The sequence below is a fragment of the Pempheris klunzingeri genome, chromosome 1 (assembly GCF_042242105.1).
Source record: "Pempheris klunzingeri isolate RE-2024b chromosome 1, fPemKlu1.hap1, whole genome shotgun sequence".
NCBI classification, from domain to species: domain Eukaryota; kingdom Metazoa; phylum Chordata; class Actinopteri; order Acropomatiformes; family Pempheridae; genus Pempheris; species Pempheris klunzingeri.
In genome coordinates this window covers 31,950,051-31,974,463 of record NC_092012.1, presented here as the reverse complement: position 1 = coordinate 31,974,463, position 24,413 = coordinate 31,950,051, and the positions used below count along the sequence as shown (strand labels likewise).

The 24,413-nt window shown below is 43.7% G+C and overlaps 1 protein-coding gene across 1 annotated transcript; it reads left to right on the top strand.

Annotated features, from left to right (window-relative positions):
* On the top strand, positions 1-22,416 carry mmp15b (matrix metallopeptidase 15b). The gene is made up of 10 exons (XM_070840231.1): positions 1-514; positions 7,381-7,529; positions 7,983-8,105; positions 8,360-8,667; positions 12,375-12,536; positions 13,024-13,220; positions 15,937-16,075; positions 19,332-19,482; positions 19,869-19,987; positions 20,650-22,416. The coding sequence occupies exons 1-10, from the start codon at positions 395-397 to the stop codon at positions 21,168-21,170; spliced, it is 1,989 nt and encodes a 662-aa protein (XP_070696332.1). The 5' UTR covers positions 1-394; the 3' UTR covers positions 21,171-22,416.
* The last annotated feature ends 1,997 nt before the right edge of the window (positions 22,417-24,413 follow it).

Below are 24,413 nucleotides of genomic sequence, written 5' to 3'. Positions count from 1 at the left end.
TGCACGCGCTGCGGCTCCTCTCCAAAGTGCGCTTTCAAGGTTACTAATTAGGCAGCGACTTGTGCTGTGAATTAAATGCCGATAACAGGGCGCAGGACGTGAAGCAAAAAAAAAAAAAAAAAAAGGTGTGACGGTGTAGAAAACTTCGGGCAGAGAGCTGAATGCGCTCACGGGCTCACATGTGAGGGAGGACCGCTCACCCGCATTTATGGAGGGTCACTTCGGGGCTGTTTTCCTGCTGCGGACGGCTCTCTCCAGGGGACACTTTGTGACAGTTTTCATTTGAGCTTTTACCGCAGAAAGAAGCAGCACTGCGCGCACAAGTCGTCCCATCGCTCCGCGCAGACTGAACCACGCAGAGCGCCGACTGACAGGACGCCCCTCCGCCCGGACCATGGCCTCCTCCTCGCGGACCCGCCGCCTCTGGTTGCTCTGGAGACGGACCTTGCTCGCGCTGTCCGTGTGTGCGCTCGGGGCGCGCGGAGCGGAGGATGACGCCGCCTTCACCTCGGAGGTAAAAACACGGAAAGATGCAGATGAGTGGTGAAAACATTAGAGGCTAGAGAAGATCTGAAGTGTTTCAGCACCGCACCCCTAGAAAATGACCCACAGACGTGATGCTCTCTGTGTTATACTGCAACGGCTCCTTACGCATGGTTCATTATAGTTTTTACATGAATGAGCAGCTTGATGGTATTTATGGTAGAACTGATACAGGACTGTCCAATGCACAACATCTGGTCTATGTTACTGATATTAATGACATTATTCTTACAACACAATTTTGTTTTGCCAAAAATAAATCCTCATCTTAGTTTGCAGGAGCACTTTGTGAAATCCTCCCATCAGGACCACTCTGCTGATGATTTCACATAAATATTTATGCATAGTACTGCGTTACTTTTAGTTTTTCTGGACGCCCCTGTCACATCATTCTCCAAAACCTTTAATGATCTCTGGCCCCCCTATTTGTGCTAATCACTGTGAATGTAGGAATCCTGTCGTTAAAACATAATGTGAACGGGCAAACATACAGAGAAAAGCCAAGCTTTATAAGCTGCTCATGCTCGCTGGCATTAGTGAACTATGTGGGATAAACTTGTCTTATTTCTGTAATTATCACAGCGCAGAGCAGAACTAACACAGCCCAGGTGTTTTTTCCAACAAGATATCTAGTTGGGTCTCTCCTCTTGGACAGTTAATCTTCTGTAGTTCTCATTAAGTCTCTTCCTCTCGCCTCTTCATCACTGACGACTATGTTACACTCTATTCCTATTTGTTTAGGTGTATGAATAGACAAAGTGTCAAGTCGGAACTCGAACCAGCTCAGCACAGCATTTTTATTACACCGGCAGTCCAGTTTGTTTTGTGAGACAGTCTAAGAGAGAAGAGCTGCCTTGCACCTAAAAGAAGGTGATTAGTGGTGGAGTGAGTGTGTGTGATGATTGACGGAGAGAGAGAGAGAGAGAGACTGACAGACAGAGGGATTGCCTGGTCATTAGAGGTGAGCTTGCGTTTCCAAACTCAGTGACCAGGGGGTCTGGTTGCCAGTCAGGTTACAACATATTCTGTGTGTGTGTGTGTGTGTGTGTGTGTGCGGGTGTGTGGCAATAGGGAGGGTTTACACAATGTGTGGACTGATGAGAGATCCCTAAGCATCTCTTGCTAAATGTGTGTTTGTGTGTGCCAGCTGAAATAGTAAAAATTGCATCACACATGTTGTCTATGTAGCATTTTTGATTATCTTTACAGGCATAGATCTCTGAAAGTTGCTCTCCTTAAAACCTGTAAAGTCCGTGTGTCAGAGCGCTGTTAAAAGTTGAATTATGAAACAGTGTAGGAGTGTCAGGATTTCCTTTACTTTGGGGTCAAACGCTTTTCAGCTCATTTTCATAACATCCATATGAGGATATGCTAAATGTCCATATGGTCGGGATGCTTGTGCCACGCCATGTCTTGAGCAGCTGTGACCAAAGCCTTGCGCGCATTTGATGAGTCGTTTTCCAAATGTTGGGAAGAGCACAGCACAGAAAATGTGATAAGAACCTGACGCCTGTAGCTTTCCGCCTGATGAAAGGGTTTGCATCGATAGCTAAGCTTAAAATCACCAATGCTCCGCCAAATACGGCCTAATGTTGAGGCGTGTATCTATTAGACTTAAGTAAGACTGCAAGTGCTACTCGAGGACTTAAAGTCTTGCTGTTTGTTTGTTTGTGGGCCTGCTAATCTCCATGACCTGCCCATTAATCTGAGGGGAGACCCTGCTTTTATGAAGCCACTGATCGCCATGATGGCAGTTTTCATTCACAACAACAATAGTGAGAGCAGAAGATAGGCTGGAACTTCAGTGTTAAAGCATGCAGCACATAGTGATCTTACTAAAATGAAGAACAGGTAAACACAACACAACATAATGGATATAATCTGCATCTAAAATCACACAACACGTAAAAAATGATACCTTGTTGGGTTTATTTCAAAGTCTGCTGTCTGTCTGCAAAACAGCCCCAGACTGTGGGATTGTGTGTCAACTACATTACACACCTACTGTACTCTAGACTTCATAATGAAACACATTGTCTCGAGTTCAATCTGATCCTCGCTCTTCAGATGTAGCTCAGGCCATGTGTTTAACAGTTGGCGTGAGACCTCAACTCCTACTCTGTCTGGACAGAAAGGATGAAGTGGGAGGAAGGAAGAATGAAAGAAAAGAGAGGGATTAGGAGTGCGAGAAGAATCTGAGAAATCTGGATTGAAAAAGGGAGATGTCGCGGCAACGGCTAAGACCAATCTGTTGTGTGGTTATCTTTGAGAGAGGCAAAGAGAGAAAAGGATGGAGAGAGAAAGTTGACGGTAGCGGTCAGTCTCAGCTGTGCAGCATGTGATGGCTGAATGTGACAGCTGTTCTCTAACTGGGACACACACATACACACACACTGCGCACAGGCACGCTGGCCCTGGGACTCCCAGGCATCTTAGGAAATACAAAGGACCCTCTTGTCTGAGGAGACAGAGCTGTGAGAGAAACCTTGTGAAAAGGAGAGAAAGAGGATGAGGGAGCGCAGAAATAAACATTAACATGATAAGACATAACGGAGAATGCAAAAAGTGTGCGACAGCAATTTGCGGCTAAAGCAAAGGGTAATCAGTGACTTATTGCTGCACATAATTAGGCAACTTCCTCAGTCCGTATTCTCCTTGTATATCGTGTAATCTGCAGCGTGCCGTCTCTTCACATTCCAGCCGCTTCCCCCCTGCTCCCTTGTGATTGGCTGTCGCCGCGTCCACAAAGGCTTACATTGCTATCGTGCTGGGATGAGGCAGGGCGTGTCATGAGTTGGGAAGTCTCTCTGAGCGTGTGCTGAGGGTGATTTTGCTCGTATTAACATATGTTTTTGGGTATTTCCTGCCTTTTTGCAAAATTGGATGTTAACGTATCCCTGCATGCATCTGTCCACATGTGGGGATTATTGTCATGCATGTAGAAAAAGAGGCAAACCTGTTTGCCTCGCTTCATGAAAGTCTTCAAACACAACAGTTCCCTTCCTCCTGTCTGTCTGTGTCTCTCCGTCTCACTCCTCCATTTACTTATTCATCCTCTTGGTAGGACTTTGGGGGCTAAGAGATGGCAGGAGACCAAGCCTCGGAATAAAAGCTCTGTTAGTATCTTGGCTGACATTGTGGTGGACACACACACACACACACACACACCCGCGCACACACTCCTGGCAGGTTTTACAACTCCTTGTTTATTGCTGGGTCTTGGTTTTGGCAGGTAGACTCAAGGACTCTTTGAAAGACCATTTAATAGACGAGGCCCAGCGTTCGTGCGCGCACACATGAGCACTCCCCTATCCCTCCAGTTGTCTAAGACCTGTTTTGTATTCAGCCCAGCTGATGAGAGAAGGTGAGCGGCCAGACTGAAGCACTTTGCTGTTTTAGATGTCGGGGGTGAGGGGTGGCAGGGGTTCATATGCCTCCATACATCTTCCCGATAGCGCCGCAGCTCTGCCCTTGTACCCAGCTACAGCCTGTTGTAAATACATGCTGGGAGGGCACGGAGAAACGGTGTGCCGAGACATCAGATATCTGGATATACACAAAGACACACATCGCAAACATCAACGGACATGAAGACGTTTCACTTTTTCCTCAAGAGCTGTAACTGCAGTGATGACCACCATGTGGAGATGCTGATCACACAAGAGCAGGGAGGAAGTGGCTGGAGCGTGAAAAGGATTACATTGGACAATAGCTCAGGTTTTTCTTGAAATTTCTTCTCATTGGAATTCCGATGGGAATTGAAACTTCCCTCCACCGTCTCTCCCACAAGTGTCTGTTGTGGTTGGATGACCGCTGGCGGCCGCATTACAGCAAGTGCTTTGTTTTAATCTTCAGGCAGCCTGAAATATGAACAGCATTAGCTAACATGAAGCGACAATCAATACTGCTCATTGCTAATCAGCTCTTGAAAGATTTTCTGTCTTTTGTGGACATGTTTTTGTCATTTAGGAGATTCATTTAATTTCTTCAACCCATCTAGTGGAATCTAAAGTGGCAGATTTGACATTTTGGCATTTTGCTTAAAACAAACAAACATAAAAAACCCTCTTTTGTTGGACAGCTGAATGCACATCCAGCTGTTGGGATGCAATCAAACTCTTCGGTAAGGTTCTCCTGAATGTTTGATACAGAGCTACTGACCTTTTACTCAAAGCCTCCCCCAATATGTCAATGTTGCCATGCAAGAGCGGAAAACTTGACAGGTATAGCAACAGTAACCCAGAGGAGGGGGGGCGGGCTTACCGATTGTGTTAATTGTGTTAAATTGTTGGTGGTGTCCTCCAAGTTATTGCTTAACATAAACATGTAAGCTGATGTTATTTGAGTTGAAAGGAGTGTTTTGTGCCACCTGTTTCCCTTGCCTGCGTGTGTGTGTGTGTGTGTTTGAGAGAGAGAGAGTATCTAGATAGTGTCTCAGGAAGTGCATGTTTGTGTTTGAGGGTGTGTGTGTGTGTGTGTGTGTGTGTGTGTGTGTGTGTGCGTGTTTGAAGCGTTCTTATCTTAAAGCAGAGGTGGGTCAGGGTCACGTCCAGTTCAGTCCACTCTGCATCTCTTCCTGCTCCTGCACACTCACAAACACTCCCAGAGCAGATGCAGCCTGCACATCCACTGCCAGAAAGAGACAGATGAGAGGAAATAATAAGTAAGAATAAGCAGAAAAAAATCATTCTTTTTACAACTCTACACAAAGAATAAATAAAGAAAACACTTCATTGTTCCCTGGGGTTTGATGTCCATAGTTATCGAGCCCGATTTATTTAGGAAGCCGCTGATCTTTATAGTTGACACCACCTTCAAGAGCATGGATCTGTAGTCTGTAGCTGGGTGCAGGGGGAGAGACTCCTCACCACAGTCCTCAGGGAACTGGAAACACTCAGTCTCCTCAGACCAAACCCCTACAGTCATTGTGGCCATCAGATGCTTCACAACAGGCTTGTAATTGGGCGGCAGGTAAACAACTGTAAGTTGCGGTCGGATTCATCTAATGGTGGTTTTGAAGTCTCCAGTTCCCCAGGCTGAGTGCTCCGAAGCCCGAAAGCTCAGACACTTTGGGTTTTTTCATTGCACTGCACCTTTGAGTCACTTGTGTTTCCACTAAGAGATGTTCTGCATTGACTTAATTGCATTTTGAAAATATATTGTTATGAATATGTTTTCAAACTTAAAGAGGAAGTAAGACCAGTTAGCCTGAAGGGCAATACACTGACTGTATCTTAGAGTTAACCAGCCAGTTTAGTTATACAGAGCCTCTGCTTTCACATTACTTTTTGATATTATTTAATGTTAGTGCATTAGTTTACTGAACGATTTACTGTTGTGCAGGATTTCCCGCAGTTGTTCTACTGCTGTCAGAGGAGTTTAATACACTTTTATGATATAAAACCTTAACCTTCAAAGGAAGACCAGCTACTTCAACAGGGGCCATATATTTAATGGATGGCAGTAGTCATCTACTACCATACTTGATCACAGAGGATGAGACGCCATCAGAATCTGTCAGACTCAGCTCAGCAGCTGACAGTGATTGATCGATCAAGCACTATATGTTCACTTCACAATAATTAATCACAGCAGCACTGTACTGGCCGGTCTAATGGTGGAGGAAGGACACATGCTGACAAAATACAGCTTGTCTCCAGCTGGGAACGTGGAAGGAAAAGTACTCAGGTTACGCTGAGGTTTGATATCACCAGCTGAACTGGTATTTTTAATGTCAGTGGCTCTGTGTTGTTAATAATATCTATTTATCTCATCAGTGGGTGATTTCAAAGAGGAGCTCAGGCCCCCACCTCTTCCCTTTGGGGTCCATAGTACATCAGTCACGTTGTAGACAGTGCGGGACACTAGAGTTAACAGAGTAAATTAAGGAAGGCCTGGGAGACTGTTTTTAATTTGTTTTCATTGGACTGTAGGGACATTTTGACACACATGCAGCAAATAAACCCTTTTCTCTCTGTCGGGGGTTACCATGTCCACTAACCAAGTGGGCAGCAAATGTGTGTGATCAGAGCTCTTATTATACACAGCATTTCATGTTTACAAGGTGTGTGTGCTGTGTGTGTTAAAGAGAAAGACTGGTGAGTTTGTTTTTGTGGGTTTGAAGGAGTAGACAAATAAATACAGATTATGAAGTAGTATTTTGCATTGTGAAAGATGGGCGTAATCCTGAGACACACACACACACACACACACACACACACACACACACACACACACACACACACACACACACAGCTACATACACAGTCAGACACACGCCCTCTTACATTCCCTGCACCACCATGGGGAGTGAGTCCATGTGTAGGCGAATCCAGTATCTCAGACTACCCAAGATGCAAGTGCTTGCGTGTGTGCGTGCGCGCGTGTGATATTAGGTTTCTACATAACAGGTGGGACAGACTTTGCGTCATCTGTGATTGGGTTAAGTATCACGTTTTCTCCCTCAAGCCTGTCATTAACCCCCACCCCCCAGCCCTGCCAGTTACACACTCCTAGAATACAGCCAGATACAGAAAGCTTCCCAGTGCTCTCACTCCGGCTTGAAACTGATGTCCTCCCTGCTTTCTCCCTTTCAAATACAACACATTAAACACAACCCAATGCAAAATAGAATAATTCAAATGCAATACTGCAGTATTATAATGTTACTTTTCACTTTCTTGTCTCTGGGTTAATCTTTATTTTGTCATTGCTGTCAATGTCAGTCATGTAAAACCAATGGGCTCTCATTCAAATGTGGTGTCACATTATCTGAATAGATGATACTTCTTTATGTGTAACAGTTTCCTTTTTGTTTTTCTTCCGGTGGGTGTCCAGTCCTGGCTGAGGATGTACGGCTACCTGCCCCAGGCCAGCAGACAGATGTCGACCATGCGATCAGCTCAGATCCTGTCCAGTGCCATCAGCGACATGCAGCGGTTCTACGGTCTGGAGGTCACTGGACAGTTGGACCCTCAAACCATCAGGTCAGCAGGGCTTAACTACCATGTTTTTGTACATTTAGACTTATACACTCATGTATAAATGTGGACCGGCCTCAAAACACACGGTCCTGCAGCCCATTTTGTTTCCCAAGCTTTAGTTAAATTGTTACTTTTCATTTTTGTATTAAACAGCCGAAATGTTTTTAATAGAATTTTTGACCCAGAATGTGAAAATTTCGATTTTTAAACTAAGATGAGCAAGGTGTATGATCTCTTCAGTTGCTTGAGGTAGCCTGGCTGCACTAAGCTGCTCACAGGTACACTTTAAATTAAACAACAGAAGAGCACAGAAGCACACAGACATCAAGATGAAAAAGGAGGGGTTTTAATGTCATTCTCCCCTTCATCTCTTCTCTTGAGTGCTTTCCTTGCTCTCAACACACACACACACACACAGATCTCTTGCCTGTTCCTGACATCTTTCAACTCCTTCAGTGCTATGAACAGACCACGCTGCGGTGTGCCTGACAAGTTTGGAGGCCAGATCAAAACCAACGTAAGGCGGAAGCGCTATGCCCTCACCGGACATAAATGGAACAAGAGCCACCTCACGTACAGGTAAAGAAAAAGACGTTCTGTTTGTAAAATAAATCTGACCTGACCCAAATACACAGGGCATGCACAAAGTCTTACTTTGTGGTAGTTGTGGCTACTATAAAACGTTATGTGATCAAGTTGGAATTTCAGCTAAATCATGTTTTTCATTTCTTTTGTTGCTTATGAATCCACATGGGGATATGTTTCACTGGAAACTCATATGGGAAACAATCCTTTGTAAGATTTTTTCCCTCTTCCCCTCTTTGTTTGCACAGTATCCAGAACTACACTCCCAAGATTGGAGAGTATAATTCATATGAAGCCATCCGGCGGGCATTTAAAGTCTGGGAAGAGGTGACCCCATTGACCTTTGACGAAATCCCTTACCAGGAGATCAAATATGGACGCCGCAAAGAGCCCGACATCATGATCTTCTTTGCTTCTGGCTTTCATGGAGACAGCTCTCCTTTTGATGGGGAGGGAGGCTTCCTAGCTCATGCCTACTTCCCTGGACCTGGAATGGGTGGGGACACACACTTTGACTCAGATGAACCGTGGACCATAGGAAACCAGAACGTGCAAGGTAAATGGTTACTGTCAGTGCAATTTGGAATGTCTGTGTATTATGGATTTTAGGGACAGTCTTAATTTCCCTTCATGACAACCAAATGCTACAGAAAAAATACTTAGAAAGCCTAAATAACAACTGGGATATAAAAGAATGTTTCAGGCATCCTAATCTACAGCAGACACATTTTCCAGGAGAAGCTTTTAGGACTTTAAAAAGAGTCTTATGTGGCTTCAGGTGGGTGGATGCTTTGCTGCGCAACTTGCGTTGGTGTATAGGGTGTCTGTGTTTATGTGTGAGCAGTCACACAGACAGCTTGCCATGTTCTGAAGCTTTTTTGAGGGCTTGGACAATGAAAGGTAGCTTAAATTCCAGGTAGAAATGAAGGATGGGGGGGGGGTTTAGGTCTCTGATTATTTCTGTGAGTGCTCAGCTGATAAACAGTCTGCAGCACTATAGTCATGTCATGTTGTATAGGTTGTAAAGCCTCTTTATATAATAGATTGCAAACAGCTGTCTCCATCGCTTTCTTCCACACTTAAGCAGACTTGGCATGTCTCAGCTAGTTACATCATCTCCCAATTACCAGGATATGCTACATCATTTATCTCTATAAAACTTCAAAGCTAACACTTGGTGGCACCATCTTTGCCCCCACTGTGTGTCCTTGTACTGTACTACTCAAATTTACCCCCAATTATGTTGGTAAGAACCTGAACTGATATACACTAATCCATGAACTCTGTGATCCATGCACCATGGTATGTACAAGCTGCACTGGCCACACACACTTAGACGCAAGATATTTGTACTTCTGTGCTTTTGAGGACTTTTTGCTGAGACCATTGCCTAAACCTAACCTTCTCCCTCAATCCTTCATATTTACCCTTTAGACCTTCCTTAAGATGAACCCTAACTTGATTACAACTCTTAACACCAGTGTTTAGCACTAAACTAATCATATCCAGAATTGAGGATTCTGAACATATCTTCATTTTTAAGAATATTTAAGAAGTCTTTAGAGCACCTCTTCCTGCTGTGCACCCATTAACCCTGCTGACTGAAAGGGACTTTTTGCTACAATGGGCTTTCCTGCCCTGTTATCTACATACACACAGCAGCCACAGACAGCTAAACTTTGTGTGTGTGTGCGTGTGCATGTATGACCCTGTCCTTGTGTGTCTCTATCTGTGTGATCAGCTGTGTGTGGGATGTGTCGCAGGACAGATCACAGAGACGGTGGAATGCCTCAGTAAGTGGGAATGTGTTCCACTCGGGGAGATTTGTAGACTGGTCCCTTTGTTGCACCATGCCACTTACACAGCTTAAAAACAGAGTACAAACAAATTACAATCTTGTCTGACTTTAGTTAGACACTTGGCCAATTAGTTTAACTTTTCACAGATCCAGTCTTCATTTAACTCTGGTATTTTTACTTCTACTTGTGCTATTGCTGACACATAATCCAAATCCTTCATGCATACTGAGCCATTAATTGGCTATCGGAAACAATTTTGCTCATTTCAGTCAATTGCTCAAGTCAGTTATCAATAAAAAAAAAGCCCAAGCATGCTATGGGCTTAGCTTTTCAAATACAGTGAGATTTTCTGCTTTTCACCATTTTATGTCATTGTTAATGAAACATCTCAAGGTTAAATGAAAAAACAAACTATTAGGCTCCAGAAAAAAGCCTTTTTAAAAACTCTTCTGACTTTTTATAGACATTTTAAGGACTAATTGATGAATTGGAAAAATAGCAAATTCATTGACCAACAATGACAACAAGCGTTAGTCGCTGCCTTAATAGCATGGTTGAATAGTGTCTTTTTTTTATTAATATTACAGCAGCATTCCTCCAGAGCTACCACTGTTTATATTCTGGTGCAAACAAAACTAAAGGAGACTGTACCTTAATCTCACATGAAGCAGTGGAATTGTATACAGTAAGAAGTGTGACTTGTAGAGTCATGCTCAAGCTTCACATAGCATCTGATTTGCTGAAGTCCCTGAGCATGAAACAGAATCAGTTCTGATCTCATTTTGGATGGGGTTACACAAAAACAGACTTTATCTTAGGGATAAATGTTACACGTAAACAATCGATGATTCATTTCACCCATCCGTTGCAGGTATGGTGTTTTTTTTGTTTTTCGCTTCCCTTGACCTCAGTTTCATTTGTCAGTGAACAACAACTCTATTGGGCGAAAAACATTTTTGGTGTAAACCTTGTGACGCACAATGTGATTAATCAGCCTTTCTGGCTCTGATGCTCCAACAAAAAAAAGCTTTTACACTTTATCCAAATAACTTGCTGACACTCAAACACACCTTACACAGATGAAAAGCTGAAGGCTGGCAGCAATAAAAGGTCAGAAGCTTTTGTGATTCTTTGTGGTCAGATGAGGCTAATGTGAGTAAGTCACTGGCAACAGGCAGAGCAAACTTGGAGAGAGCATTTTGGTTGTCAGGGTGCTGCTTTAGTGTGGGCTTTCTTCACTGGGACTCCCCTTTGCTGCTGATGGATGAGGTGTGAGACATGGTAAACAAGCGAACAAAGCTTCAGAGAGCTGAAATAAGACTTGAATGACAAAATGGGTGAAAGTCTATAAGCGTACACAGTAGTCAAAACTAGCAATAGATGCACCGGCCAAGACTTTTGAAGTTTACTCCTGCTTTTCTCTGTTGAACTGAATAGTTGTCACAGTTACCTCACAAAGGCCTCTTTGTGCCTCTGCTCTCAGAGCTCGCTCTCTCTTTTCTTCCTCAGCTATCTGTAGCACTCTAGTCTTACCCTCTACTGTGTTCTCTCCTCAAGTGTTAGCTGCAGCTTAGAACGCCATGAGGACATTCATGTGACTCTGAAACTATAGATAGTGGGAGAGATGAGCTGTGTGTATCCTTTTGTGTGTCTATGTGTGTGTGTGTGTGTTTGGCAAAGAGGAAATGAGGAGATGCCCAAGGACAGGCATTCAGAGCATCTCCCTTTCCCTTGTATGCAAAGCAGTGACATCACCGATTCCAAATCCCCCAACAGAATGATGTCACTGGCACAAATCTGTCCAATCAGCACAGGCCATCAAGCCAGACAAAATGGCTAGCCAGTTCAGAGTTCACAGAGAGCATGGCCGGACAACAAAGAGCTATTGACTGAGGGGAAGTACCCACATGTGTTTTGGCTTCACTTCAGAGATGAACTTATAGGATAATTCTAATTCCAAACCAGGTTTTCGCTTTTCTTCAAAAAATCTAAATGTAAGAAGTCTTTTGTGTAGAGAGGAAGTTGATGCAGTGGTCAGTGTGTCACTGCTGTCTTGTGGCCTCGTCAGTATGTAATTGTTTCGGTGGCAGCGGACAATAGCACCCCCTGATTGGTTAGAAATGTTAGTAATGTATGCTGATTCGTATCAGCAGTCATTAGCGTGCCTGCGTGTGATTTATCAGTCAAATCTGTGAAGAGTTTTATTGACATTATAACTGGGAGAGAACAACGAACAGCCATTCTTATACGTTGACTGCATGGATCATTAGGACTTTCTGCTGTGACTTGCAGCTTTTGCAGTTCTTGTGTGTGTCACGCATGTATAAATGCAGAGGGACACATGATTTCTCTCTATATCCTTGTGCACAAGCTCAAACAATTCCTTTCTTGAGATGAAGTGTGAAAAATGGGATATTTTCTTCTTCTTCCTCTAACCTTTCTCTGCTTCGTCACATCCGCTCAGGTAACGACCTCTTCCTGGTGGCAGTCCATGAGCTGGGCCATGCTCTAGGTTTAGAACACTCCAACAACCCGCTAGCCATCATGGCTCCCTTTTACCAATGGATGGAGACTGACAACTTCCAGCTGCCTGATGACGACCGGCGTGGCATGCAACAGATCTATGGTATGATGTTTTTTTTTTTTCCTTCTTAGATGATTCCTCCTGTCCAGTGTGTTTAATCCTTACAATGTGTTAAATCACGAGGATGTGAAATGGTAATTTGCACATTCTGTAACTATTCTATATTTGTGAACAACAAAATGACCAGAATCCTGTCTCCTAAGAGAGACACACATATGTGTCAAGCTACAGCTGGGAGGTGGTTAGCTTATCTTAGCAGAAAGTTTGGAAACAGGGAAAACAGTCATACTACCCTTTCAAGCTCTCTTATTAAGTATTATTAATTATTATATAAATATTATTATTATTATTAAATATTGGTTATTTATTTTGTACAAAAATATAAGTGTAAAAGTGACACAAAAGTTGCCAGATAACCAGAGCAGATGTCTTTTTTTCTGATGTTTTGTCCTCAGAATGAGCAGTTTTGGTCTTGTCATTGTGTATAATGTGGTGAAGTTGGTTTAATCCAGCCTGTTTGTTTCTAAAGGTCAACCAGACAGCGGCCCCACCCATGCCCTCCCCACGGTGACGCCCCGTCGCCCGGAGCCCAGGCCACCTCAAACACCTCCTCGGCATCCTGACCGCCCTAGGACCACTGAAAGACCAGATCACTACGGACCCAACATCTGCGAAGGGAACTTTGACACAGTCGCTGTGCTGCGAGGAGAGATGTTTGTTTTCAAGGTAAATGGCTTTCAGATCAGGAGAGAGGGTCATTTTTAACTTCAGCCACAGCCTGCTAGCTTGACTGAAATTATGAGCATAACACTTTAGAGGAGCTATGTTTACCTGCACAGTGGTTTATTAAACGACCTTGCATTGGAAATTCAGGCGGCTTCCTGCAGAGGAGCTTTCCTGACAAGTTAACTGTGTCAATAAATTAGTTATTCTTTTCTGTAGGGTGAGTTTAAAACAAACGGCGTGTGCTCAGCCAACAAGAAGTCTGTTTTCAATCAGGTCTTCGTGGACTGTAAACCAACAGGGCCAGTGTTTTTTATGAGACTGAACACTGTTAATAGGTGAGGTGTGGTCAGGTGTTTTCCTCTGAACGTTCATAAGGGCTGAGGCAGCACTAAGCTATTAGCTGGGATTTTACCTCTAAGAGGTTTGTCATAGAAACTGTCTGTCAGCGGGGTTTCAGTATCTATTTGATATTTAAGGTCTTCTGATATTAAGCAACTCAGCTCTGAGGTTATTTGTTGTTTTCATTTGTTGCTATAATGCTTTCTTGTCATTGTCAGCGATACAAGAAATATACGTGGTTACTCTTAAAGTTGAACTATTTCAGACTCCACCTCTCCGCGTGTATTTTCTTCTCTCCAGGTTTTTTTTTTGTCAGTGGCATGTATAAGATAAGTAATGACGTGTTTCAGTGGGAGAGGTCAGAGGAGGTGTCCAGTGTTGGCAGCGCGGAACACTGAAGAGGCTTGAAGATACTAGACAGAGCTGGATGGAGAACACCCAGGCTTCGGTGTGATTGATACAACAGCAGACGGGATTCAAACAGCTGAAATATATATCCGACACTATCCACCACATCTTTAACCGGATGCCAGTAAACCCCCTGCTTATGTCGGGGTGAAATATAAAACGACTTATGACAACTGTTGTAACACGTTACTTTTTCATTGGTGTTATTATTGTTGAAGAGTAGAATGTGACAGTGCCCAACCCCCCAGACACACACACAGGAGGATCAGCCTCTGAATACCTCTAACCGTAGTGTTTCTGACACTGACCACTAGTTGCCTGGACATGTGCTGCACGTGGCCAAACAGTTCTATCCGTGCTCTTGGGTTTCATCCACAGTCATGAAGCTAGTCTGGATAGCATCAATCAGTGTCCAAAAGGAACTTGCCTACCAGTGGTTCTTAAACTAATACAAATGACATGATCGGAGTGAATGCAGGCCGAAAGAAAGCTAGATACTTTTAGTAATCAGTTCAGTCTCGTGAGTATGATTCTATTATTGTGTTCTGTGGGAGAATTTTTTATCAGAAACAACTATCTACTCGTAAAATAGTCAATCTAATAGTAAGATTCAGTAGCTTTGTTGGTTATGTATCAATTCGTGTACAGTCTTGTTCACATGTAGCATGGGATTCATTTCGGACTGCGTTGTTCATATCTAAATTGTCCTCTACGGTTCAGAAATTGTAGTTATTAATGGTAGACGCTGCTCCTCTCTGCTGTTACTCTGCAGAGGCAAAATTGCTTAGTTTATGTGTTGTATGAGTGGGAGTGATCTGTAGCACATCAGCACCGCTCCCCCTTCTCCAAAGAGTCCTGTCCATTAACCGAAGAAAGGGGCTGTCATTCTGGAGTGAAATTTCTCCTTTCTTTTATTCACTTGGCGTATTTCTTCACAGCAGAGGGCTGGACACACTGACAGCCAGCAGAGCTGCTTTCAATATTGAAGCTACCACACTGAGATCTGATCTGTTCCACCGAGGTCGAATATGGTCAGTTCAGTTTTGATCCGGTTGAGTTGCGAGGAGCCGTCAGACCACACGGATCGAGGAGCACGCAGTCTGTTCGCTTCGGCCCTGTTCTGTTTCTCTCAGCCCGTGCCAGCCCATCTCCATTCTGTTCCATTCCGTACCGAACCGCGCCGTCCTGTCTGCCAGTGTGTCCTGCGTGAAGGACAAAACTAGACGTGCTTGCCAGAAAGAAGCAGCACTGAGCATTTTACCGTTACATTATCCAGGACAAGCCGGCCTACTGACTCACCACTTATGAATGAGTCTGAGGGCTTCTGGTGTAAATCTGCCTGCTGGCTTGTGTGCACAGCATATACAGTAGATATGAATGTCCATGTGTCTTTCTGTGATGTTCTGTGGATTCAAATATGCTACTAGTTGCTTTTTCTTGTGCTACGGACTTGACAGTGAAATCAAAAAGTACTTCATACAAGGTATGTTGTAGCAGGCTGTGATCAACAGAGAGTGCAATAATGGGACGTGATAGAGTCACCAGAGTGGAGACTGACTATTATTAGCCTGCTGGCGTTCTGCTATTGTTGGTCTATTATACGTTCCGGTCTAGTTATCCTGCAGGGCTTGGTTTGCTTGGCATAATGACCATCAAGCATTATGACAGTGCTATCTCACCTCAATAGGACAAATACTTCGAGTTAGCCGACTCATAAAAAGTGAATACCTTCGTTACAGTCGCATCTGCATCGTTCTCATCCTGCACGCGCACTTGATGTTTTGAGAGGGCCGAGGGATATACTTCGAATGAGATGTGAAGCCATATGTTTTGAAGTTATTTGGGAATGGGTCTTCTTTGGATTTATTTGTAGGTCTCAGCCAGGGATTTAGAAAGACAAAGAAAGAGAGAGGCTTTTGTTTAATTGATAACAAATGATCAAACACACTTATGAATTTCTTACTCACAGGGTCGTTGGTTTTGGCGGGTGCGTAAGAACAGGGTTCTGGATAACTACCCCATGCCCATCAGTCACTTCTGGAGGGGTCTGCCTGGAGATATAGATGCAGCTTATGAGCGACACGACGGCCGGTTCGTCTTCTTTAAAGGTAAGCAGATCACACACACACACACTGATGCATGCTCCTCAACATACAACTCCCAGATTACTTCCTCACTAAGACCAAAAGTGCTCAACAGCCATAAACTACATTTGCATGTTCTTGAAGATAATATGGCAAATTTGCAACATGAGAAAAACTAAAATATGTCTCACAACTCTTCTCCAGTAACCCAGGCTTTATTCACTAAATATTTTTTGCTATTAATCTCATGAAGGCAGGACAGAACAAAGCTGAACAAAGAGTGGTGTACTGCAGAAGAGTCATGCAGTGTCTTTTCATTTTGATTTATTTGCACTGAAGCTGTGTGCACAATCTCAAAGTTAGAAATGGATGATTTTGCACCCTAAAACAACCCCTGCATTGCCCCAAAGTTGTGAGATTTATGCTTGGGGCACACGTTTCTATTGTACTTGGTGTTAATATTGGCTCCACATTGGCTATTGTGACAGCAAAGTGAAACAATGGCAGGTGACTTGCAAAGAAGTCCATCATCTGAATCAGCTACCTTGTATCTTGCAGCCAAAAGGGGAAACTTAAATGGCCTGATTCCTGAATCAAAACTGCATTTCTTATGCAACAGTACACATTATAAATACTATTATACTAAATATAATTTCTCCACTCCTTCAGGGAATGCACATACTATCTATGTTTCTGGTTATTGTTGAACAAAAACAGGCCTGGCCCTGTTCTAAATAATCTGCTTCTGGTATTATTAGCTGTCACTTAGAGCATGACAGACTTCCAGCAGCAACAACAGCCGCTGAGAATATGCCCACTTTTGAAATTAGGGTACTTGCTGCCTTCAAGCATGCAGAAAAGTAAGATACAAACTTTGTGTCACCGCACTGCTGTGCTTAAGTAGCTACAATAACAAACAACACTGCTTGGATTCAATTTCCAGTGAAGCAGAACTGTTTATTCTGCCATGCAAATGCAATGCTAAGTCACAGTTGGATTTTCTGGTTGCTGTAATACACAAAATCCAGGTTTTATGTCTTACATGCGTAGCAGCTCATGTGATCTATAAGGTAAAAGCAGGGTTTTTATTCTAAATGGTAAATGGTCTGTATTTGTATAGAGTCTTTCTAGTCATTTCGACCACTCAGTGCTTTTACATCACATCCTCATCCACACATCATTCATTCAGGAGGAAGTTGAAGGAGACTATTCCTTCACACACTGAAGCTGTGCTTCAGGAACACAGGGGTCTTGCCCAAGGACACTTAACACGTTGACTCATAGCCAGGGATCGAACCACCAACCTTCCGATTGAGGGACGACCCACTCTACCTCTGAGCCACAGCCGCCCATTATGAGCGCATGGTTTATGTCCCTTAACATAAGTATACTCTCATGTGTAGAAATCCATCCACCATCTGGTTTCTTTTCATTACAACCTAAATACAGTAATAAAGTTTCAGGGAAATTCCAAACCATCATGTCTTTATGCTTTGATATTTTAATGGTAAAACATATCATGGAACTTTCTTCATCCTCTGCAGATAATGTTGAAGATATACATACCCCCAGCTCAATGCATAATGTATTCTACATGAGGAGTATAAATCTTTTTTAGCACAGGTCATTAGTTATACTGTGAGTCACTGAGAGCAGCCTGTCTTTTATAACGGTGGATAAAGTTGTTGAATGAAAAAGAAGGAACTGAGTCTTTAATGCAGCTTGACTCTGGGAGCTACAGGCTTTGGGGCAGCTGTTGATGATGAGGAGGATGATGTCATCGGCCAGCCTCTCAGTGTGACACTTGGCTGCACGCCATCAGCAAAGAAAGAACAAGGGAAAGGAGGAGGAAGGAAAGGAAAAAGGAAGGAAGTAAGGTCTGGCAGAGCTGAGGGCACAAAAAAGGGACGGACAAACGCAGCAGTGGGATGTCTGATAGACCAATCAGACCAGTCAGCGTGAAGACAGCAGTCCTCTCGTGGACTTGTGAAACATCATCAGTCATGACCAAAGTTTTGTGCAGTGTTCTTATTCTTGGGGGTGCTTTGGGGGGGGGGGTGACCTGTGTGATTTTGAGGAAGACAAGTGTCCCTGTGTACATTTAGCATCAAATCTTTGGTGATCGCAGGGGACAGTGAAACCTACAACTATCACAGCATCATGTATCCCATTGGAGAAGATATCATTGTCACTTCCCACTCCCTGCTGTGCTGCGCTTGGGAGTGACCAAGGCCAAAGTTGAAAAAGATGGATGGCTGGATGGTTTGGAAATAATGGACATAAAATATCTGGAACTTTTACATTGTGAAAGATGTAATCCAGACTTGAAATGCATAAGGACACGAGAGACTTTAACAAACTCTCAGTACACTAACATTTCTTACACAGCTGTTATATTACCCAGAGGTTTCACAGTTGTTTTATCCCAAACACGCAGTATCAGAAACCACACAGTTTATCCCTGAAAAACAGCAGGAAGGACTCAGATCTTTAGGTCACTGAAGTGCTTTGGCGTAGTTTTCTAAAGTCACGGAACAAGTCATGGGATTTTACATCAGGGCAGTGCACCGCAAGAACCCTGGGAAGCATTGCGTCAACCACTTGTTCTCTCCAGATGCTGAGTGTGGATCTTTCATTTTAAATGAGGAGCAAGGGGCTAGTGGAGGGTGGATGTATGGGTGGGTGGGTGTGGGTAAAAGAAGGAGGGGAAAGCGGATAGAAGCCAAGAGGAGAGATGTAATGGTGCCAGGAGGAATGGAGTCCCCCAGTCTGACACAGAGAAAACAATAAAACTTTTCCTTCAGCGGGAAATCTGCTTTAGCCTGACATGAGACGAGCCACTCCTCATTAAGTTAAACCCAAACTCCTTAGTCAGTGTACTCGCTTGTACTGTTTTTTGATTGCTTGCCAACAAATCATTATTGCATTCACATCATTTACAAGTGTGTTCAAATGCTGGTTTGATTTCTCTCCATGTTCTGTTATATCTCATTCAATTTCAATTATTTAGCATATTCTTTGCCAGCAAATTCAATATGTGTGCCTGAGCAGGATGTGTAGACGTGTGTAACCAAGTTTACATGGCATAGGCTATACAGTGTGATTGTGTTTGTGTTGTTAACACTCTCCAGAGTCCATAAGGGATATACAGATCATTAAGATCTCCTCTCCTCTCCTCTCCTCTCCTCTCCTCTCCTCTCCTCTCCTCTCCTCTCCTCTCCTCTCCTCTCCTCTCCTCTCCTCTCCTCTCCTCTCCTCTCCTCTCATCTCCTCTCCTCAGGAAACAGATTCTGGGTTTTCAGGGAGGCTAACCTGGAACACGGCTACCCGCTGGAGCTGATTGATTACGGTCAAGAAATTCCCTACGACCGAATAGACACAGCCATCTGGTGGGAGCCATCGGGCTACACTTACCTCTTTCAAGGAGACTGGTAACGTAGCCTACAATATGTATTTGCACAGCTTTTTTTTTAAACAAAAATGCAAAGTTTGTGAACCATATAGACACACTGAGCACAATCTACACTGCTGTAGTACAGAAATAAGACAAGTGTACATGAGGCTAATATATTAATGAAAACACTAATTACAGTAAAGGTCTATGAATCCAGTAAACGCTCACTAAGCACAGTAAGACTGACTGACTTGTTTCTGGTCCACTAGTTTACATTTACATTGACCCTGAATGTTCCATTGAAACAGTACTGTTTTATAAACACCATATAGGCCCACCATGCACTGTGCTAAGACGTCTGTTCTTTTCTTGTTTAGACAGATGATAAACAGTAAGAACTGTCTTCTCCGTTACTGCCTGCAGGTACTGGCGCTTCAACGAGCAGTCACGCTCGGCTGACAGAGGATACCCGAAACCAATCAGTGTCTGGGGAACGTCAGTGCCCTCCACTCCCAAGGGGGCCTTCCTCAGCGATGATGGGGGTGAGCTGAGACAAGATGAGTGGTGTCTGTCTGTGTGTGTGTGTGTGTGTGTGTGTGTGTGTGTGTGTGTGTGAAAACTGACAAGGAGGGGCTGGGGAAGACTGAGACATGCCTGAAACAAAGAATCAGGGTGTGGTCATGCGAGAAGAGAGAGGGGATGTGTGTGTGAGAAAGTGAATTGGAGCCGACATGTAAAGAAGCTTTTTGCTTTGCTGCTTTGTTTCAACAAATGATTGCAGTTAAATGAACAATTTTGGAGTTACTTAAAGGAATAGTTTGATATTTTACACTTAAATACATGCATTTGCTCTCTTGCTTTGAGTTGGATGGGGAAATTGATGTCATTCTGATATCTGTTCAGTAAATACAAAGCTATAGTCAGCAGCTTAGCTTAGCATAAAGAGTGAAAACATGGGGAAAGTGTTAGCTTGGCTCTGTCCAAATTGTAGTTAACAGTTGTTTAATCAGTGCAAAAAATGAAACTAATGGAAAAATAACCAGGCCGTAGCTTTTTATTGAACAGACAGATAGTGACTGTGTTCTCATCTAACTCTTGGCAAGAGGGCAAAGAAGCGTATTTCCCAAAGTGTGGAACTATTCCTTTAAGCTGTCATCAATTTGTTATGATGGCTGACATCTTCTGCTCTCCTTGCCTTCTCCAGCGTACACCTTCTTCTACAAAGGTTCCAAATACTGGAAGTTTGACAACCACCGCATGAAGAGCGAACCAGGCTACCCCAAGTCCATTCTGAGAGACTTCATGGGCTGCAGCGTGGACCTGGACCCAGACAGAGACCGGAACACAGACACGGACTCAGGACGGAAACACCCAGATGTAAACCGTCCACCGTTCAACCCGGACGTCGGACGCGATGGCGACAAGGAGAAAGACCGGGACGGAACGGATCGTGGCGGCGACGACAAAGACGCGGACAAAGGGTCAGACGGTGACAAAGACGAAGACTACCGCGAGGGTCGCGAGGAGGACACCAACGAGGTGGATGTGGTGCTGAAGGTGGACGACAGCGAGGAGCGAACCATGAACATCCTGATGGTAACCATACCACTGGTCCTGGTGCTGTGCATCCTGGGACTGATCTACGCCATCATCAACACACTGCAGAGCAAAGGGGCGCCGCGGCTGCTGGTGCACTGCAAGCGCTCGCTGCAGGACTGGGTCTGACCCTTGACATTTGGGGGACGCTGAACTTTGAACTTAAATTGGACCTTAGACACCACCATCCTCTAATCCAACCCTTGTCTCCAGTCTCTGTGCTCAGTGGCTCCTGCAAATCTTAGAACATATGGTAGTAGATCCAATACTGTACTGATACACACACACACACACACAATCAAGAAGCAAGCAGAAATTATGTCTTACATATACATAACCCCCCCAACACACACACACACACACACACCATCCTAACCTCCTCTTGTCTCCCATGGTGCTCTACAACGCGTCAACCGTAGTCTATTTATAAGAGAGAAGTTTGCACATTGTTTTTTTTCTTGTTTTTGTTTTGGTTCATTCTGTGTGACTTAGTTGTTATTATTGTTATTTCTAAACCAGGAAGTTTATTCTCCATTCTCCCTCCCGTCTCCGCCGGCCCTCTTGGTAGGGGCTTTTTCCTCACCGATAACTTGACATCTGCTCATGCTATCGCATTTGCCACAAAAGCAAGAAACGCAAAGGGTTTGAAAAGAAGGAGCGGATTGTTAGAGGGACCGCTACGCTTCAAGTGGGATTCAGTAGTGTTCCTTCCTCTCCTCAGCGTCACACACATTTCACTGTAGTTGACATTAAAAAGTATTTGGAGGTCTGCGTTGAGCCCGGATATTTTGCTCCCCTTGACTCCCTCTGATGGGGCTTAGGCTGTGGTTGTAACTCTGAAGGCCGGATCAGAGTTCAGTCTGTTAGTTATACAGGCACTGCTTTGGTTTTAAAGGATAATTCCTAGTTTATTACAACTCAAGTCTAATTTCTTATTAGTAATAATAACAGTGCTCTCATCAAGTTAATTGCTGAGGTCTGGTAATGCGGTGACATTGCTAAAAATAAGCCCGCAGCTTTCATGTGAACTGAGGGATCACTTACATGTCGTGGGGTGCTCACTTTCGTCTTACCTCCTGATTAGGTAATCTGTCTAATTTGAGGGTCTGTTTAGAGGAATTGTTTCACATTTTGAGGATCAAACTTTAAGACAACTGGCTGCTGGCTCCAGCTTCATATGTAGTGTAAAGACTTGAGGATCGTATTGATCTTCTAATCTAATCTAACGGTCAGCAAAAAAAGCTCAAAATTTTGAATTATTCCTTTAAAACGTGGGTGATTGTCCTGTCTGGCTGAGCTAAAGCCATTTTGTTGTGTTCCCTTATATCAGCCATAACTTAATGAGTTCAATGTTATCGAAACAGAAGGAAAAGATGGCTTTAAAAATAAGACCCAAGTTGTAATAAATAGTAATTCTCCTTATTCATTTCCAATTAAATTCAGACTACTACTGCCTTGTTTTCCTTCTTTATCTCGTGCTCACATAGTTGGACCATAGGTCTACCTTCTGTCTTTTCCTTATTTGGGAACCATTTAAAGACCTCTTTGGCTGAAAGGGTAAACAGACTTTAAAGGGGATTTCTTTCCTTAACTTTCATTTATGTGGCTAATTCTCAGAGAGCCTCCTTCCTGTCAACACTGAGACCTTTCTTTGTGCTGCAGAGGAGACAGACTAATGGTTAATTTAAAAAGTCAGCTCACTGTGAAATAACACAAGAGAGGGAGCATTCATTGCATCTGTGTGTGTGTGTGTGTGTGTTTGTGTGTGTGTGAGATACAAAGCAAGGGAGAAACAAAGCAAAGCTACAGCCTTTAACTTCAGGACAGGATGGAACGCCACAAATGCAACACAGCAGTCGCAGGGTGTAGCTAATGTACTGTGCAGTTTATAATGGACTTTTTATAGCTTGTGTTTTTTCAAAGGACGATCTCTGAAAGTTCATTGATGACCTGTGGTCTATCTGTTGTAAATATAGCGTAGCTGGGCGCACCAGGGTGGGCTCGGGCCATGCAGGCTCATGTGAACACAGGCTAATCCTCTTTATTAAAAAACAGCAGGTGCGTGCAAATGCTGTTAACCCCTGCAACCCCAAAACTAAACCTTGAACTCCCAGAACCAAAAACACTCCCCGTTCCCTTTTCATCTCGCTAGAACAGAGATGGGACGAAGGGGAGTGTGGGTGCAGAAAAATGTCCATCTTAACCACTCAAGTATTAAAGGACCATAAAGGACATTTTAACTCCGTTATTACAAATGATCGCCAACCATTTCCAAACGCATGCCATACAGGTTTAGATTTTTGTATGTATCCTCCCTGCTATTCCTGGAAGCCATTGGTTTCTGTCTGTTATTGTACTGATAATAGATTGGATTGTATTGAGTGTGAAAATCTTGATGCTCACTTAGATAGATGATACAAATCAAGCAAGTTCAGGACTCTGCTTAGTGACTTTTGTACTGTACAGAAATGAATGAAAACCAATGGCTGCCATGGAAACATGTCTTAGAAAATTAGAAAAATTGTACCATAGTAAAATGGTTGGTGTAACGTGGTTACCATATTGTAAAATAGTAGTGAAACCACTGTTGTCCTTTAAAATAATTTTTTAAAGATGAGAAACAATATTCAAAGATTTTTTGGGGGGTCAGGTGAATTTACTCATACTTGTGAAATAAGGGTTAGATATTCAAAAGAGTATAGCAGCACTGGAAAATGTGAAATGATCTCATAATTGCTAGTTTTTAATGAAAGTAAGTTTTGGAGTGTACAAACCAGGTTAAACATTAGAGAAAGTGTCGGAGTGGAGTGCAACTTTGAATATGAACCGGTGGAAGTCTTATCTGAGCTAGCATTAAGAAGTAAGCTGCCAATCTGACTAGTGGGGGCTCAGCTCGCCCGGCTCAGGTTACACAGATGTGCAGGGGAGGGTGAGGAGAGACTGAATTTCCTGCAGCTGAGACAAGGAAAGGGGGAAGGGAAGGGAAGGGGGGAGGGAGGCTGACCTCGTCTCCCTGAGCTTGCAAACTTTGGATCTCAGGACGAAGGAGGGGTGGGAAGAGAGGGAGAGGGAGGACTTTGATGGCTTTATCCCACTGGTAACAGCTCATGTGACCCAAATTCTCCTGCTAGCTCAACAATAGTGCTTGCCAAAGAAGAAACTTACAGTAGGTTTTTTCACAAATGCTCGCTGTGATTGCTTCGCGTGTAGCTGTGCACGTGCCCCCTGACATGTTTTGAAGCGTGCGTATTGATTCCGGTAGTGCCTCACAAGCAGCAGCAGCAGCAGCTTCAGCTCATCCGCCTTTGTGCCAGACAGACAGTGGAGATACACAACACTGCTGCTCAGTTAGGCCTCCAGCTAGGTGAAGAC